Source organism: Fusarium oxysporum, chromosome VII (assembly GCF_013085055.1).
Source record: "Fusarium oxysporum Fo47 chromosome VII, complete sequence".
Classification (NCBI taxonomy): domain Eukaryota; kingdom Fungi; phylum Ascomycota; class Sordariomycetes; order Hypocreales; family Nectriaceae; genus Fusarium; species Fusarium oxysporum.
Genome location: NC_072846.1, coordinates 3,749,525 through 3,765,631, shown reverse-complemented (window position 1 = coordinate 3,765,631; position 16,107 = coordinate 3,749,525). Strand labels below are relative to the sequence as shown.

Sequence of the window (16,107 nt, the reverse complement as noted above, 5' to 3'; positions counted from 1 at the left end):
AAAAGTGGGCGGCGAAAGCGAAGGCAGTAGCCTATTATTTACGAGGTCTCACCAACACGATACACGGCCCTCCGCCGAGCGCCGTGCGTAGTGCCGTCAGAGCATGTGTCGAACCAGTGCTACTTCATGGCTCCGAGGCGTGGTATCCAGGCAGGACTAGGCCGCGGTGGAATCAGCTCACAAAGGATATGCCATTGAGTAATCAGCATCTCCTACAAATGATGGCCAAAGCCATGAACCAGGCCCAGTGCTGGATAGCCACGCATGTTGTTTCATACTGTTTCATATGAAACTGAAACAGTCCCTGGACCCGGATTCGTATGAAACAGTAACTCCTCCAGTTTCATATGTTTCAGTCGGTTTCATATGTTTCATATACGCCCGATGAGTCCCAAATATCTTAGTACTTAACCAAGAAAATTTCGCAAACCAAATGCCTTCAACGCAGTTAGAAACTTGCTAATAGTAAATATGTGTCGCATATCACCACTAGGTTCGTGCGACTGGATATAAAACGCGGCCCGTACTTTAGAGTCGTGTCTCCGGTTTCACATCCGGCTTGTCGCATCAAGGACTCCAATCCTAACGACATGAGCTTAAATAGCTATGCCCGAACACATGGCTGTTCAATTTCATTTGTTCTTTTGTTAATTCTTATCAGTTGACTGGTGCCATCACTGATCCCTGTGGAATTAATTGTCCGACAACATGTCATCAGCTTCGCCCGCTCCCTTGTTATCGGAGCCTTCTGATGAGCTCTTGGGGTCTGCTTCTCCTGGTTCTCCCGTTCCCGCGAAGCACACATTGGATCACTCTCTCTCTGATCGGGCTGGCAAGCGCGCCAAAGGCCGTACGAACAAAAGCACTTGGAACGAGGCGCGTGGCCCTTATGAAGAGAGAGGGGAGAAAGCTCGCGATACCTCATACCACGAAATTTGGTACTGCAAGCACTGCGACTCCACGAAAAAGCCTAATTCGATAACGACGAACCTGAGTCGAGCCCGCAAGCACCTGCGGGACTTTCATGGCATCCGAGTGATAGAGCATGTGGAAAGGTCGGATCTGAAGAAGCAGCAACATGGCACCATTACGGACTTGTTCGGAAGGCAGGAGGAACGTCAAGCCAGTCGAGACCTTACTGAGGAAAAATATTTGGCAAACGCTATTAATATTCCTGCATTCGAGGAAGCACTTGCCAGGCTTCTTGCGGTTCGCAATATCGCCCACACATTCATCGAGTACCCCGAGTTTCATGCTGTTATACTCTCCTGCAACTATATGGCCCGGGACGTCCTCCTACGCAGCCGCAGAGCGGTGCCGAAGCTTCTCAAAAAGACTTTCGCTCAACACAAACAAGGGCTCGTCAAGAAGCTTCATAATTCTCTCTCATCTATGGTCCACTTCACCATTGACATGTGGACCTCATCGGAACAGAAGGCGGCATACCAGGCAATCGTGGTCCATTTTGTAGATGCAGGGACGAGAGGAGTCGCTCAAGCGTTATTGTCACTGCGCGAGTTCAAAGGAAGCCACAACGGGAAATTGCAAGCCAAGGCTTTCCTGGAGGTTGTCGAAGAGTACGATCTCAGAGGAAAGGTTGGCTATTTTACGATGGATAACCACGACGCTAACGACACTATGCTTGACGATATCGCAAAAGAGATTGATGGTTTAGATCCGGTTGCCAGGCGACTACGCTGCAGTGGCCACATCATGAACCTCATCGTTCAAGCCTTCCTCTTTCGGAGTAAAGCAAAGAAGATTCAAGATGATGAGAGAGAGGGGATTGATGAGGCGTATGAGCGGCTGTGCAGGCTATCCGAAAGAGAAGAGGGGGGCATTATTACGAAGGCACAAGCTACCGAGGAATGGCGGGAGTTTAGTGTTCTGGGGAAACTCCACAACTTGTGCATATATTCAAGGAGCTCTACCAGCATTTACAACGACTTCAAGGCCGAGATTGGCAGGGCCTTGCCGAGGGACAATGACACACGTTGGAATTCATGGTTTCGCCTCATTGACGTGGCAATTGAGAATCGGGCAAAGTTCATGGATTGGATTCAAGAAAATCATGCCAAAATCGAGAAAGATGCACTGGACCACAACGACTGGAACGAACTAGGAGATATTCATGCGTTCTTACAAGTATTCCACCAGATCTCGGTGCGCCAAGGCCGGGAGAATACACTCGATGAAGTTCTCTCCCATATGGATTTCCTCCATCATCACTTCACGCGGACTAAAAACCGGGCTTTCAGTGGCCCACGCTTCTACGCGCGCTTTCACGTGGCTTGGCTAAAGTTTGAGAAGTATTACCAGCTTACCGAACAAGCCCCGGTGTACGTGGCCGGTATTCTCCTCCACCCAGCACTCCGAAAGAGCTATCTGAGTGAGCAGTGGAAGAGAAACCCAGCCTGGGTCAGCAATGCCGTGAAGGCTGTAAGGAAGATCTGGTCGACAGACTACAAGAGCTACCAGCTCCCAGATGAACAACAGGAGAAAGAGCAAGAACTCGATGAGTTTGATCGCTGGAGGCAGAAGGTGTACAGCACAGCGAGTGAGGTGAAGGATGAATTCGACCGCTTTATTTATGTAAGTAATTTGAAGGCTTCTAATGGCCTGGTTTTGATGATACTTCGCAGGGGTCACAGGTTGGGATTGGACAACAAACGGCCTTACAGTGGTGGCTTGAACCGACCCAGCGAGAGAATTTCCCCCTCCTCTGCCGTATGGCTATTGACATATTCTGCATCCCCCCCATGTCTACGGAAGCAGAGCGAATCTTCTCAGGCGCAAGACGGCAGGTTAGATGGGATAGAAGTAGCATGTCTGCCAAAATGGTAGAGGCATGTGAGTGCATTAAAAGTTGGATAAGTGTTCCAAAGGGAAAGAGCAGGCCGCTTCTTGCAGGGGTGTTTAGGGAAGCGGAGGATATCGACGCGGCTGTAAGGATACTCCAAGAAGATATAGAGATGAGTAAGGGGGCAGAAAGTGATGGCGAGCCTAGGGAATTGGTAGTGTAGGTAGGCAGACAATGCCAAACATCTTTGGGGTACTTGGAGATAAGGTGTATATCGATGCCGAGCTTGTCAAAAAATTGGACTGCACCTGGATATTGTTTCGTATGAAACTGAAACCGGTTCATATGAAACTGAAACTATACTGACGCCCGGTTTCATGAAACTGAAACTCCCCCCAGTTTCAGTTTCATAGCGTGGCTATCCAGCACTGACCAGGCCATGAGAGCCGTACCGCCTGTCTGGAAAACAACACCGATCGCTGCTCTCCACCGAGAGAGCGGGATACCACCAGTTGATCAACTACTCGATGCACGGCGACTTAGGTTCTCCGCCCAGCTTAAATCGCTGGATGAAGCTCACCCTCTGGCGAACCGAACACGCCCGCCTAGAAAACCTGCTTACCACGACCTCATCAAACGAAGATATCACAGAAAACGGCTTCAGGACACGCCTTCGACGCACAGACGAGCTCCTGGCATCCTGTACGGGGCCGAAACTCGTTCAGCGATGCTTCCATCAAGAACAGATGCCTCCGCTTCAGATGGCGTCGAAAGAGAAATCGGCCGATACTTTTCCCCGCTGGGTCGAGTCTCTCGATCCGCCCACCTTGGTCGTATACTCGGATGGCTCTCTGTCCTCGGAAGGGGTTGCCAGCTATGGCTTCACCATCCACCAGGACAACACTCCCATCTTCGACGGATCAGGTCGGCTTGGACCTGCTGAGGTCTTCAACGCTGAAGCTACTCGGGCATTAGAGGGTGTGAGGGCTGCCCTAGACCTGCGAGAATCAGTAACAGAGAACATTTTCATCTGCCTAGACAATCTGGCGGTCGCCACGGACCTACGAGGCACACCATCCGACTCCTCTCAAGGCGTCTTTCTCGAGTTCCAAGCGCTAGCAGCATCGCGAGGAGCCATACATATTCGCTGGGTGCCAGGACACTCTGACGTCCCCGGCAACGAACAAGCCGACAAGCTGGCAAAGGCAGCATCATCACTCCCGGAGCCTGAAGGGGCTCGACCAACGCTGGCCTACCTACGAAGGATCGCGCGACAAAAACCGAAAGAACCATTCGAAGCATGGTGGTCCACCTCTGCCCCTGAGCAGTATAAGAGACTTAATCTCAAGGCGACTACAGGCTGCCCACCGGAGCTCACGCTCCCGCGCGCAGCCTTGCACCATCTGCTGGCAGCGAGATCCCTCCACGGAGATTTCGCCGCATATCACGAGAGATTCAACCTTAGCGATGCACACCTGGTCTGCTCGTGCAACCGACGCAAAGCACCGGATCATATCTTCTATTGCAGAAAAGTACCGCCGCGTTGTCGAGTGAGGCTCACACCCTCACCGAATACAGCAGTCAATCTAGCAATAGGAAAAGACTTCACCAAATTTATCGACCTGTCCAAGGACAGCGCGTTCTTTGGAAAGATATGCCCTCGCCATTAGGCAACGACGACCAGAGAAGCACTCGCATCTCTCTTTATCTTCTACTCATCTCCTTTGTTCAATCTCTCTCTTTCTCTTTTACCTGTTCTTAGCCAGACGAAGGGCGCACCAGCGCCCTTCATCTGGCCATGACCACTACTGAGGCAGTCTTACGCTGCCACACGCATAGGCTGATCTCAGCTCTCCTGACGTCAGGCTTGATCAGCGGCTGCGATATGCCAGCGGCGCCTTGTCATCCCGCTGACGGGTAACAGGCTCGATAGAATGCGCCATCTGTGCCGATGATATGCTGGATAGAGTGCGTCCTACAGACGTGTTTACAGAAACTGGATGCCGAAGTGAAGACTAATTTTGCGTTGCGAATGACCAATCCTTTATAGCCAATAGCATTTCTGTAAATAGCGTGTAGATAGAGTCCGACTTCTCTAGCTCAGCACGTCCTGTGCCCCAGTAGGGGACTTTCGGGGCCGATGGCTCCCCGGACGAAAAACATACATACATACAGCCGTGCGCCAAACCACCGCGCCGCCCCAGTCTTGTCCGCCAAGGATGATTTTTTTATCTTTGGCGACAAGATTTGCCAAGTCTCTGATGTCCTCGACGATGCTCCTCAAGCCGTACGAGCTTGGCTGACAAGGGGCGCTGGTAAGGCCGAAACCGAGCATGTCTGGCGCGATGATCTGATATCCATGGGATTGCAGACAGGGAATCTGATGCCGCCAGCCGAATGCCAAATCAGGAAATCCATGCAGAAGGATAAGTGTCGCGAGGGGTTCGTTATCCGGGTCGGCTTTCATGTAATGGTAAGTTTTGTGGCGGATTGTTGCTGTGTGCCATGTCACTCTAGAATCCTCGATCCCAAGCTTGTCGACCATATTTTCAAGTCGGGTATTTGAAATGGCTGGATGAATCCGTAGAGAATGGGCTACAAGGACCAGCTATAACGTTGGTATTGAATATGCTCGGGTTGTAAGCCGATGCTTTAGAAACAGCCTTGCGTCAATGCTGTCACTAGCAAAGCCCTCAATTTCGTCTCTTATAAGGTTTAGATCTAATCATATGAAGAAGGAATACGAGGCACGTCACGTAAGCGAAGAGGTGAAATCGACGGAGAGATGTATTCGGCCGTATCAGGCTGGAAGGTCATCAGAGGTCGCATTCGGACTATATTGTCACCATCAAAAAGTCGGAGTGTGCACTTGCAAGTACTGTACAGTATGCCAGCTGCTAGTAATTGCAGTAAGGAACTTATCTTGCCCGACTCAACGGCCATTTCTGTCTTGTCTTCCCTGGATAGTCTTTCTATGACTCTCGCCTGGCGACTTGGTTTGGCCGAACAGGCACTAGTAACGAATGCTTGCATTCATTTTCTTATTTTCGTCCTCCGCTCCTTACACCCTTGCTGTGCCACACGTTGGTCAAACTATATCCACATTACCTAAAGTCCATATTCAACCTTGCTGTGTATTAACAGACGTGGAACTAGTCCCCTCATCGATATTGTACAGATAGTCAGACAGGCAGACAGACAGATAGATCCATTATGCGTAGTAAGTCAACGCCCAGAGGGCTCCAAGAACTAAAAGTACGTACACTTCGCCAATTCTTATCTTGCACTCGCCAAGCCCATACAGTTTTCGCCATGTTCCTTCTAGCCTAGTCATTGATTTTCTTCTTAGTCATCGACATTGGTAGTAGTAGCAGGTCTACTTAAAGCCCAATTCCTCCAAGTGTTCAGTTTCCTATCTTGGGCGACTGAAGCGGTGCGTGCTCTGGGCTATTTGAGGACGTCAGAGATTGTTAGTTCGTTAGTATCAATTTCATGATGCTAGCTTAGTTTCGTTTGGATCATGTCTGTTCCATGCGACCTGTAGCGATCACAATCTGATTGCAGCTCGTACTGCGTCCATGTTCGGTGTCTATTTTGGACCATCTGATGCTGCCTTACCTCCTAGGTGAAAGGAGAGACTGCCGCATTTTTCTTCCGTATCTTTTAGCATCTCTCTATTGTATGTGGTCCATTTCAAGCAACCGAAGAACAATCGCCTAATTCATATCATTTACATGCCACGACTCTATGTTACGTGGGGTCAAAACTGTGAGCCATCTGTAAATGCTCCGTGTTGTTTAGTATTGCAAAGACTGGCATCTGACTTATCAATAACCTTGGCCTTTCCCAACCCCCGCTCGTATCTTGTAGATGAGGCAGCCAGCCTGGACTTGCCCTCCCACGCCTCCGTTATTGCACGCTTTCCAGCTGTACTGGTGAAGAATAACCTCACACCTAGGCCCTTCATCCCCAAGGGGCTTCTGCCTGTCCTGTGACTCGCCTACGCAGTCTTCCGCCCAACAGATGGAGTATTCATAAAGGACGTCTCACGAGTCACGTTGTACATCTTTCACACATCCATCACCAGCTCTCATGAGCCTCTTGACAGCCGGTAAGGAACACCATTCAAACGAAGTCTGCCTTACACGTTGATCTTGAATGTCGACATGACCTCGCAGGTCATCTTTACCTCCACATATAGGCTTTGGAAGATTCGTTTGGCCGGGCGAAGGCCTCATGACAGTCTGTTTCTCCACAAGCGTAACCGTCAACGTTATCAGCACTGGGCTGTTGGTATCTTCCGATTCCGCTGCCAACGTGGTTGTGATGTGTGGGGTTGTGAGTACCGTTGTCGAAACTTCTGCGGTTTCTGCAATTTCGTGAGAAGTCAAATCTACGGCTGTTGTTGTGTGCAACATTGCCTGCGAATGCTCCAACTGCGTATATAGTTTCCCCATCATAGATTCGACTCCTGGCATATTGATTGAAACCGATTCCGCTGTAGACTTCTGCGAGTGAGCCGCCTTGGACGTTTTAATCTCGTTATCAGAAGTCACTGCGGTTTGTTCCACCTCTTCTTCGAATGTTGTTCTGGCCGACGGAAGCCGTATAAGAGTCATCAACGTTCCGATTGGTATGTTGCAATACGTTTCGCTGGTTTGCTTCTCTACCGTATTGGCGGCGTCATCGCTTACTCCCAAGCTTTGGGATATGCTATTCAAGATGGTACATGAAGTAGCAATGATGCTCGCTTCTCGGCCCTTGCCTGTCGTAGATGTCGGGCGTATGATCACGCCAGTACCGGGCATGACATATGGACCTGTGTTAGTTGGAAATTTGCAGCCATGAGTATAGCTGGCACCTGTTTCATATTTTCTGACTGTAGGGGTATGGATGGGTACAACTGGATGGAGGGGAATTTGAAGCAAGCGTGGGCAACCAGTACTCCACGAGCCGAAAACCAATCTCTCATTATATGGCACATCGTAGAAGTCATAATCCCTGAGCAAATCGACGTCGATAGAAGGTTTCAAAGCCTTGAGCTCCTGTAGAGTAACATCTAGTGCCTTTATGGCCAGGCCGTCTGTCTGTCCGGCCAGAGGTTTCCACTGGGCGGTGGTGCATGATGTTGAGGCTAGATGGGTTTAAGATACAGCAATGAGCATCCACATGTTATGTTATGTTATGTATATTTTTCGTCCGGGGGGGCATCGGCCCCGAAAAGTCTCCTATTGCAGCATAGGACGTGCTGAGCTAAACTATCTACAATTGCTGTCGCATCCGAATCTACCTAGAACCCCCACAATGTCCACTTGCATCAACGGAGAGCGCCGGACGCCCTTTCCCCCAAGTGGCACCTGCCCTACTCGTAGCCAGCCCTACGGTAGTTTCAAGCACATCATCTTGGACGTCAAAGCAGGTGGTTCTGGCAAAGTTGCATGCAACCGCTATTCCATCTAGTTCATCCAGCATATCTTCGGCACAAAGGCGCATTACTTTCAAGAGGGCATCCCGTCAGCGGGAACTCATCCCTCTCTAGCCTAGAATTCTCTTGCATAGATAGTTCAAGTAGCTTTCCATACCCTGGGGCAGGAAGTCCATGATCCCTAAGATCGCCAGTAGCTGCAACCCTAGAACTGTGCATCCTTGGGGAAAACCCTTGCAGGAGAAACCCCCAAGGAGTCTAGAACGCTGCTCTGTGGACCGGGTAGTCGCTCCGTTCCATGGTCTCCAGGTAAGCTCTGTACCGTTTCAACCCAGCGGTTTTTGTCACGTGGTCTCAGCCAGTGAGACAAATTGTCGAAGCCTGGCGGTCTTCCAGGCAGCAGCCGAGGCTGCAAAGAAGAAGAGGGTCTCTGGGCAGTACGCGACTGCAGAGATCGGTCAAGCAGCTTCCGAGCTGCAAAAGGGCAGACGAACCATTTGGGGCCCGTGCGTCGAGATAAGAGGGCTGCAGAAGTCGGTCGTACGGGAAGTCGAGGGGCGCAGAGCCCGAAACGTCGAGGTAGAAAGAAGTCGCAGATAACACATAGGAAATGGCGCCCGGAGGCGATGTCAAGAGCTCGCGAAGCTCAGTGTCGTTGAAGACACTCGTCACGAAGAAAGATCAACTCTCTGAATCCCTTTCTTCCAGCAGCTGTTAGGGTACCGTTAGCCCCACAGTTGCTTTTGCTGCCATTGTGGACTGCAAAAATTCTTACCCTAGCAAAACGCTAACAGTGGGTGCCAAGAAAGATTTTTACAGGAGAGAGTTTTTTTTTAGCTAATTTATTTAAGTGCCAAAGTACTATAGGGTAAGCTATATTTAGCCGCACAGTATACTGATCGGCATACCTATGATATGCGTTAAAACTATTTGTTTATTTATAAGCTTTTATATATAACTTTATGTATACTCATACTGTTTTACTACTTCATTAAATATACTATATATAAATGTATTGTAATTATTACTCATATACCATAATAGAGTTAACGTGGTTGATAAGCGAGTGACCCAGTCAAGTGAGTGACCCAAAAATCCCTACTAATTTCATTATGTAGATGATAAGATTACTACAACCTATCTGATCAATTAAAACTACTCACTATACTCTTCTCCTGAGGCCTGAATATCCTCCTGACAGGTCCTTGCATTATGCCCGGTCTTGCCGCAGACACCACAACGCCTAATGCCCGGTCCGACTGACCTTCCTCGACCACCACTTCTCGATGATTCGGCCACTACCTGCATATCAACATCTATCTGATCAATTACTTGAGATGCTTCCTGTACTGTTATTATCCCTCCTTTCTGTAGTCTTGTCCTTTTTGCCCTCCGGCGCCGGCTTAGTATCTCATTTGCTTGTCGAAGTTCTCAGTTCTCAGCCGCTCGTAAGGCCACCTTATACATAACTGCCTTAGCCCCCTTAGAAAGACAGTCAAGGGCATTAAGAATTGACTCTGGAGAGCTACTATGATGCCTTCTGATTCGTCTAGTAATATATTCAGATTGAGATTCGGTTTCTCGTACTGTATTTGGGGTCCTTGAAGCCCAAGGGGTTGAAGGTTGGCTGACCTCCTCAGGAGGAGTTGGAGTCCGTAGCTGCACATCAAGCTTTGAGATTACAGCTTCTGGGTCAAGAGGAGCAATTCCAGCTCCTCTGAATCCCCCCCGGATATTACTTTCTGTAAAAGTAACCTTAAAAGCGGCATAAAAGGCTGGAAAGAACTCAGTCTTAGAAATATGGGTTATAGAGCATCTGATCAGATGCTCTATTTCTCGACCATAAGCCTTTTTTAGCACTGCAAAGCACCCAACATCAAGAGGCTGGAGTAGGTGCGTGCATGAGCAGGCATACAGAGCGTAATAATCTTATGTTCCTGACAATATCTCTCGAAATCGGCTGAGTGGTGGCTTTCGTGGCCATCGAGGATCAGAAGACGATAGGGACCAGTTGATCGGTTAGTTGTAGACTGATTAAAGTGCTTTAGCCACTCAAGACCCAGCTCATTACTTGTCCAACCATTTTGGCTCGTTGCAATAACCCAGTCGTCCGGGAGGTTGCTTTCTCGGTACCAGTTGGCAAGGTGATATTGACCCGCACCAACGATGAATGGCGCGATCGATTGACCTTCCGCATTAATCGCCTGGATTACTGTAATCCATTCCCGATTTCCAGGCTGCACTGATTTTGGTCTTCCTTGCCTTTCCGAGCCTGTAACTGCCATTCCGGCCATTATAAGGCCCATCATAAAGCCGGTCTCATCAAAGTTCCAGATATCATCTAAGTGGATACCATACTTCGCGATCGTGTTCTGTACGAGCCTAAACCAGTTGCGAATAATAGTCGGATCTTCACATTTGGCCCCCTGATAGTCATATCTCCGCTGAAAACGTATCCTGAGTAGTGGCTGTCGCTTGACGAAATTCATAGCCCAGCGCGCGCCGACGCGTGGCGCGTCGCGGTCATCAAGCAGTCGATTAGCCATTTCTTCAACACCACGCAGTCGCGGAGGATATCCTCGCGAATCTAGGTCGATAATGAACTCAAGAAGAGTATCTTCTTCTAGTTCAGATAGCTTCCGTGAGTTAGGCATAGTATCGCGTCGAGATTGAACCCCTTGCTGGCGGCGACGTAAGGTATTACGATTGACTGTGTAGATTTCTGCGGCGCGTCGGATACTTAGTTTTGGATTATCTTGAAGGGCCTGAAGTGCAAGATTAAGATTAGCCTCGTAGTTTGGTTGTGACATATCTGATTGTTGAGAACTAACTGGTAAAGTAGAGAAGATGGAAGGTGAGGGATTTTTGGCCCACTCGCTTGTCTGGCCCACTCGCTTATCATACACGTTATACCGGTAGTTAATTCCTTATAATTTTTAAAATAGTAATTTACTTAATTTTTTATAATTCTTAACGTACAGGTAATAATTACCCGTTGGCTCGATAATAAAGCTAGGCTCACTAAGCCTTTTAAAGAGAACATTTTAGCTGCACAGCCACTTCACATCCTTGTTTTTCGTTGTCAGCTTTTCCCTCAGCGCCCTCATCTTTCTTCTTAACTACCTATGCATCTCGTGCCGTCTAAGGCTTCAAATGGACCCACTGAGCGCGATCGCTTCTGTTGCGGGGATCGCCACAGCCGCAGGCGAGGTTGTCAAAATCCTTGGTCCTTACATCACGGCAGCGAAGGACGCACCCAAGATCGCGGCCCAACTTTCCTCGGAGGCTCTTGCGACGCAGACTATCCTCTCTGCTCTAGGGCAACTCGCCAACAGCTGTTCCACCGAAAATGCAAACTACGCGTCCCTAATCCGGGCGGATCAACTCATCGCGGTGCTCACCGATGGGGTTACGATATTTTCCGAGCTCGAAGCAATGCTGCAGACACTCCCACCGCCCGAACCGATGAGCCCGGGTGGGCGTTTATGGTCGCCAATGCAATGGGTTAGAAAGAAGGGTTCCTTAGCTGCCTTATTCACCAGGCTGCAGGCCTTCAAATTATCTATTAACTGCATTCTGAACATTCTCCAGAGGTGTGTGGTCCAACTATTTGCACTTGGTTGAGGTTTACAAGTAGCTAACTGAAGATAAAAAAAAAGTGATTCCCAAGCCAGAGCAGAAAATAACCAGCAGCAGTTGATATTGGCCGTGGAAACGCTCTTGGAACACAACCATGATCTATCTAAGAGAATGATGTGCATAGAGAGTACTATCGATACAATGTCGCAGCGCCGCCCAACCATCCAGTTTACAGCTGGTATCGACAGTCTGGAGCCGCATACTGCATCACCAAAACGCCCCTCTCGCTTCGAATTTGAGTTTGAGCGTGACCTCACAGCCTCTCGTGTTTACCGCCGAGCTAAGAGAGACACCATGGATTTCTCAGTACGCAGTTCTGTGGCCCGCACTCACGCTTGGTCTATATTCTCCGGAATCAGTCTCAGCAAAATCTCTGAGATGTCCGTTCTAGCTCTCCCATTATACGCGGAAGACATTACCAATCCGCAGCATTACCATTTTGGACACGAAGCTTTTCAGCCTAAACGCTTACTTTCCCCAACTGGTTGCACGAGATCCATCTACCATGAGTGTGTTGAAGTGCAACTTCAGCTGTCTCAGCTTGAATGGTTTGCTGAACTCCACCGGCAAGAAACCCAGAGAACCGAAGATGAAAACCCCCTATCCATTCTGATCGCCATATTTAGGCGCGGAACTCCTCTGTTGATGTTATTCAATCAACTCGACAACTCACAGCAAGAAAGATGGCAGAATTTGATCGCCTCTAGTCCAACTGATACGGTTGCAAAGCTTGCCATGGTCGAATTCGTTCAGGCTTGCGTAAATCGCTTGAATTTCCAGCCCTCTGACTGCTTTACTGTAGCTGATCTCGTGAGCCTTGACACAACAAATCACATCAAGGTTAATAAATAATGCCTTAAACGTCGTAAAAATTAACCGTCAACTAATGGACAATCAGGTTATCCAGCTAGTCCGATTGCTTCTAGCGAGGCTCACCAAGGCCGGTGTAGTTCAAGCTATTCTCTTCGAATCCACTCCCAAGATCTTTACAGCAGAGCCAAGTCCTGCTGGACTGGCTGTGGACGAATTCCTCCGCGATGAGCGGATCTACCTCAAACGTCTCGAGCGTCTTCTCGAAACGGCCGAGCAGATCAGACTTTCTGACACGCTCCCCATTAACACGTTCGAACAAGTATTTGCTCCAGTTGGTCCGTTAGTTGATTCCCAAAGAAGATTCTTGATAAAAGCAGAGATGTTGGCTCCAAAGCCATACTTACGTCAGCTTTGGCACTCGGTATTTCAGGAATGGTCACAACAATCGAGCGGCTGTTACGCAGCCCTCATCACTGCAGAGAAAGAATCAAAATCAGCCATCAGAGCCGCACTATCATCCTCCGAAAATTGCGACGGCAAGCGCCGGGCACTATTAGGCGATGCGCTGGCGGGTTTAGGGCTCTCCTACCAGCGGCTCGAGAAATACGAAGCCTTCCTCCAGGTATGAATGCAAATATGGCTTGCTGCGTACCAAAACTAACTCTATTCAGGAGCTCTCTCAACACGGAGTCCATGAATCCAAAGACATCATATCAGCAAACGAAAGCCTACAGTGGGTCAAAGAGTCTGTCGACATTGCCATCGTTGCTCGGGAACTCCACAAGGCCGAAGCCGCCTTGTTTGAACACCTGGATAACGATAGAAAGAGAGCCGTTTGGAAACTCGGGAAACTCTTGATTTTTGACAACGTTGATATTGTAGACCCTGAAGACGATCCAGTAGTACAGGTATCTGGTTACTTTCCACGCGAAACGTAATTATCATTCCACTAAATTTCTAAACCTACAGAATCAATTATATCTCTATGAGAATGGGATATTGCAAACAACAGAAGCGTACCCGAAGATTCTACAAAAAGGGATTTTGAGACAGAAGAAACCGTTATCGCAAGATCCTCCGAGGCCGCAGCTATCAATAGTCCAAATCATTCATGCAAAGGATATCCGACATGTACTCCCATCATCTAGACAAGGTAGGAGTAAATGACACCGGAGATTGATAGACTGAGCTAACGTTTCATAGGTTTGAAGGGCTGCGAAGTTAAGTGGTGGACTGGTAACGGCGAAAATAGCCTCTACTTTAGTCTCAACTCTGAGGCACGCATTGACAAATGGGAAAAGGAGCTGAATAGAATTCAAGGCCAGTTTCAACTCCCAAGAGAATACAAATTGGTAGCGATTGGAGGATCTGGGACTGGAACAAGCCGACTCGTCAATCAGGCAAGTGGCCGTGTGATTCTCAGTCTCCATCCTCGCCGAAACTGACAATCCCTAAAGCTAATACAGTCACAGTTTATCGACGAATACGACCCGACAATCGAAGACACACATCGTAAAATATGTGTCATTGACGACGAAGTTGCTCTACTCGATGTGCTCGACTCGGCCGACCAGGACGTGTACTCGGCCATGAGAGAGCAGTACATAAGAACGGGGGAAGGCTTCCTGTTGGTATACAGCATCACCAGTCGCCAAAGCTTCGAAGAAATTACAACCTTCCAGCAGCAAGTCCTCCGTATGAAGGACAAGGACTACTTCCCGATACTCCTGGTTGGCAATAACTGCTCTCTAGAGTCGGAGCGAGACGTGAGTAGACAGGAAGCTGAAGCCTTGGCAAGGAGTTTTGGATACCCTTTCATCGAGGTAGATGCAAGATCCCGCGTCAATATCGATGAGGCATTTTACGATTTGGTACGGGAGATTCGACGATATAACCGCGAGATTTCTGGTTATTCTACACCCTTCCCTTTTCCTTCTTCTCCCTCCTTCTTCTGACTTTCCCTTTGGCAATTGATAGGGGTGCCGCACCATTTTGATACGGGTGCTGCAACCTTACGAGTGCCGCACTTTTAGCGCTTCTCATTGGCCCAAAAACTTGTCGGCCCCGCACAAGGCGGTGAAGCTGGTCCGCTCCACCGCGCCTTAACACTGTCTGAATCACCCTATCACATCGATGGTTTCGCGGCTGGGTCATTACAGGTATGAATGGTAGCAAATGGCCTAGCGATTACGGCCGTGGACGGTAAGCATACACGTCTATAGTCTCCTACGGTAGGGCTCTTAATGAGGTCACTTAACGCTGTGATAGTGTCCTGGAACGGGTCCCCATTAGTTCGCGGGTCCTGCGAACCTCAGGGCTCACGTCAGGATTTGCTTTTCGAACGTCGCGACTTAGCTAGGGAATGCTGTCCACCAGACAAGCATTTCACCTCATTAGTCTTCTGCTGTGTTACAGTTTGACTACAATACACTGCTCCTTCTGCATTTCCGTGTTAACGTTGCCTTTTCTTATGATCGCCGGCGGATTTTCCCCCATCTCTGCAACGCCCTGTGCCTCAATGCGGTCATCTTCCGCCTTCCTCCAGTCCAGATAAGCCATCATCTCTTCTTTAGTCCATTCACTCGCCTCCGTTGAAGTGGTGGAGAGCACTGTCATCTGGTTGCTTTCCAAACACCAATCATAACTCTTCTGGTCATACCGCAATGGGAGACCCATCGCCCTGCGGTATTCCTGATTGGTTTTGATACTCCCACGGGGTTGCGCTTCATACCAAGCGCGTCTTGCAGCAACATATCCTTGATATATGGCTTGTGCAGAATCATACCTTGGCAGTGAACATGGAGGGGGATTGGGCGAAGGTGCTGACACAAGAACAAGCGATGGAAGAGGCCGTGGCGCAACTTCTGCAGGCGGTTGGGACGCTGGTGCTGCTGTGATGAAATTCGAATCTAGGATGCCTTTTGGGTTTTGGGTTGAATCCAACAATACGGTAGATCGTGAGGCTAGCTCCAAAGCAAAATCTGATTGCTCCGAGTACCTCAACGGGCACGTCTTTGACGTCATTGTATGGCCGACCCGTATGGCATCTGCTGCAGATCTTTCTTGGAGAGAAAGCATTGTCTTATCGCTCGATAGCTCCTATTGAGACCGCCGTCTTCGGATACTGGGTTGAGTCCTACGCCCACTTGCCCGTATTCCTGTAGTTTTCCCGGACCCGAGATGTAATGTCCTTTCCTGGCTTGACTGACTATTTTGTGCCTGGGTGGCCTGGCCCGTGAAGCGGGCTGGACTCGTCTGGTTTCGACTTCCAGGTGATTGGCCGTGGCGCTTTGGCGGACTGCTTTGAAGCTGACTGTTTGAATCCTGATGGCTTCGAATCTGACCGCCGGCGCCAACTGCCATACTCGCTGGTATGGGCTGGGGGTTGTTTTTTGGCCGTCCACGAAGATTGGTAGCGATCTTTGGGTCT

The 16,107-nt window shown here is 49.1% G+C and overlaps 5 protein-coding genes across 5 annotated transcripts; 2 read left to right on the top strand and 3 right to left on the bottom strand.

Moving 5' to 3' along the window:
- Positions 1-4,895: 4,895 nt before the first annotated feature.
- Positions 4,896-5,345, bottom strand: FOBCDRAFT_139559 (Alpha/Beta hydrolase protein; the record flags this gene model as incomplete). Its single annotated transcript, XM_059608051.1, has 1 exon — positions 4,896-5,345. One exon carries the CDS (start codon positions 5,343-5,345, stop codon positions 4,896-4,898), a length of 450 nt encoding a protein of 149 aa, XP_059467672.1.
- Positions 5,346-6,846: 1,501 nt separating this feature from the next.
- Positions 6,847-7,608, bottom strand: FOBCDRAFT_204614 (uncharacterized protein; the record flags this gene model as incomplete). Its single annotated transcript, XM_059609132.1, has 1 exon — positions 6,847-7,608. The coding sequence occupies one exon, from the start codon at positions 7,606-7,608 to the stop codon at positions 6,847-6,849; it is 762 nt and encodes a 253-aa protein (XP_059467671.1).
- A 409-nt stretch (positions 7,609-8,017) lies between these two features.
- On the bottom strand, positions 8,018-8,439 carry FOBCDRAFT_228366 (uncharacterized protein). Its single transcript, XM_059609773.1, has one exon. The coding sequence runs from the start codon at positions 8,291-8,293 to the stop codon at positions 8,087-8,089; it is 207 nt and encodes a 68-aa protein (XP_059467670.1). The 5' UTR covers positions 8,294-8,439; the 3' UTR covers positions 8,018-8,086.
- Positions 8,440-11,378: 2,939 nt separating this feature from the next.
- FOBCDRAFT_140276 (uncharacterized protein) lies at positions 11,379-12,716 on the top strand (the record flags this gene model as incomplete). The annotated part of the gene is made up of 2 exons (XM_059608083.1): positions 11,379-11,818; positions 11,885-12,716. 2 exons carry the CDS (start codon positions 11,379-11,381, stop codon positions 12,714-12,716), a joined length of 1,272 nt encoding a protein of 423 aa, XP_059467669.1.
- An 835-nt stretch (positions 12,717-13,551) lies between these two features.
- Positions 13,552-14,638, top strand: FOBCDRAFT_251923 (ras-like GTPase Ras1). Its single transcript, XM_059610979.1, has 4 exons — positions 13,552-13,585; positions 13,647-13,830; positions 14,003-14,068; positions 14,135-14,638. The coding sequence occupies exons 2-4, from the start codon at positions 13,789-13,791 to the stop codon at positions 14,630-14,632; spliced, it is 606 nt and encodes a 201-aa protein (XP_059467668.1). The 5' UTR covers positions 13,552-13,585; positions 13,647-13,788; the 3' UTR covers positions 14,633-14,638.
- Positions 14,639-16,107: the final 1,469 nt, after the last annotated feature.

What these genes read in the sequence shown, in the direction of transcription:
- FOBCDRAFT_228366 (XM_059609773.1), bottom strand. Translation starts at nt 8,293, where the DNA reads ATGCGCCTTTGTGCCGAAGATATGCTGGATGAACTAGATGGAATAGCG.
- FOBCDRAFT_251923 (XM_059610979.1), top strand. Translation starts at nt 13,789, where the DNA reads ATGCAAAGGATATCCGACATGTACTCCCATCATCTAGACAAG. An exon ending in ACTCCCATCATCTAGACAAG is followed by an intron (nt 13,831 to 14,002) that starts GTAGGAGTAAAT and finishes ATTCAAGGCCAG; the next exon opens with TTTCAACTCCCAAGAGAATA. An exon ending in GGACTGGAACAAGCCGACTC is followed by an intron (nt 14,069 to 14,134) that starts GTCAATCAGGCA and finishes CAATCCCTAAAG; the next exon opens with CTAATACAGTCACAGTTTAT.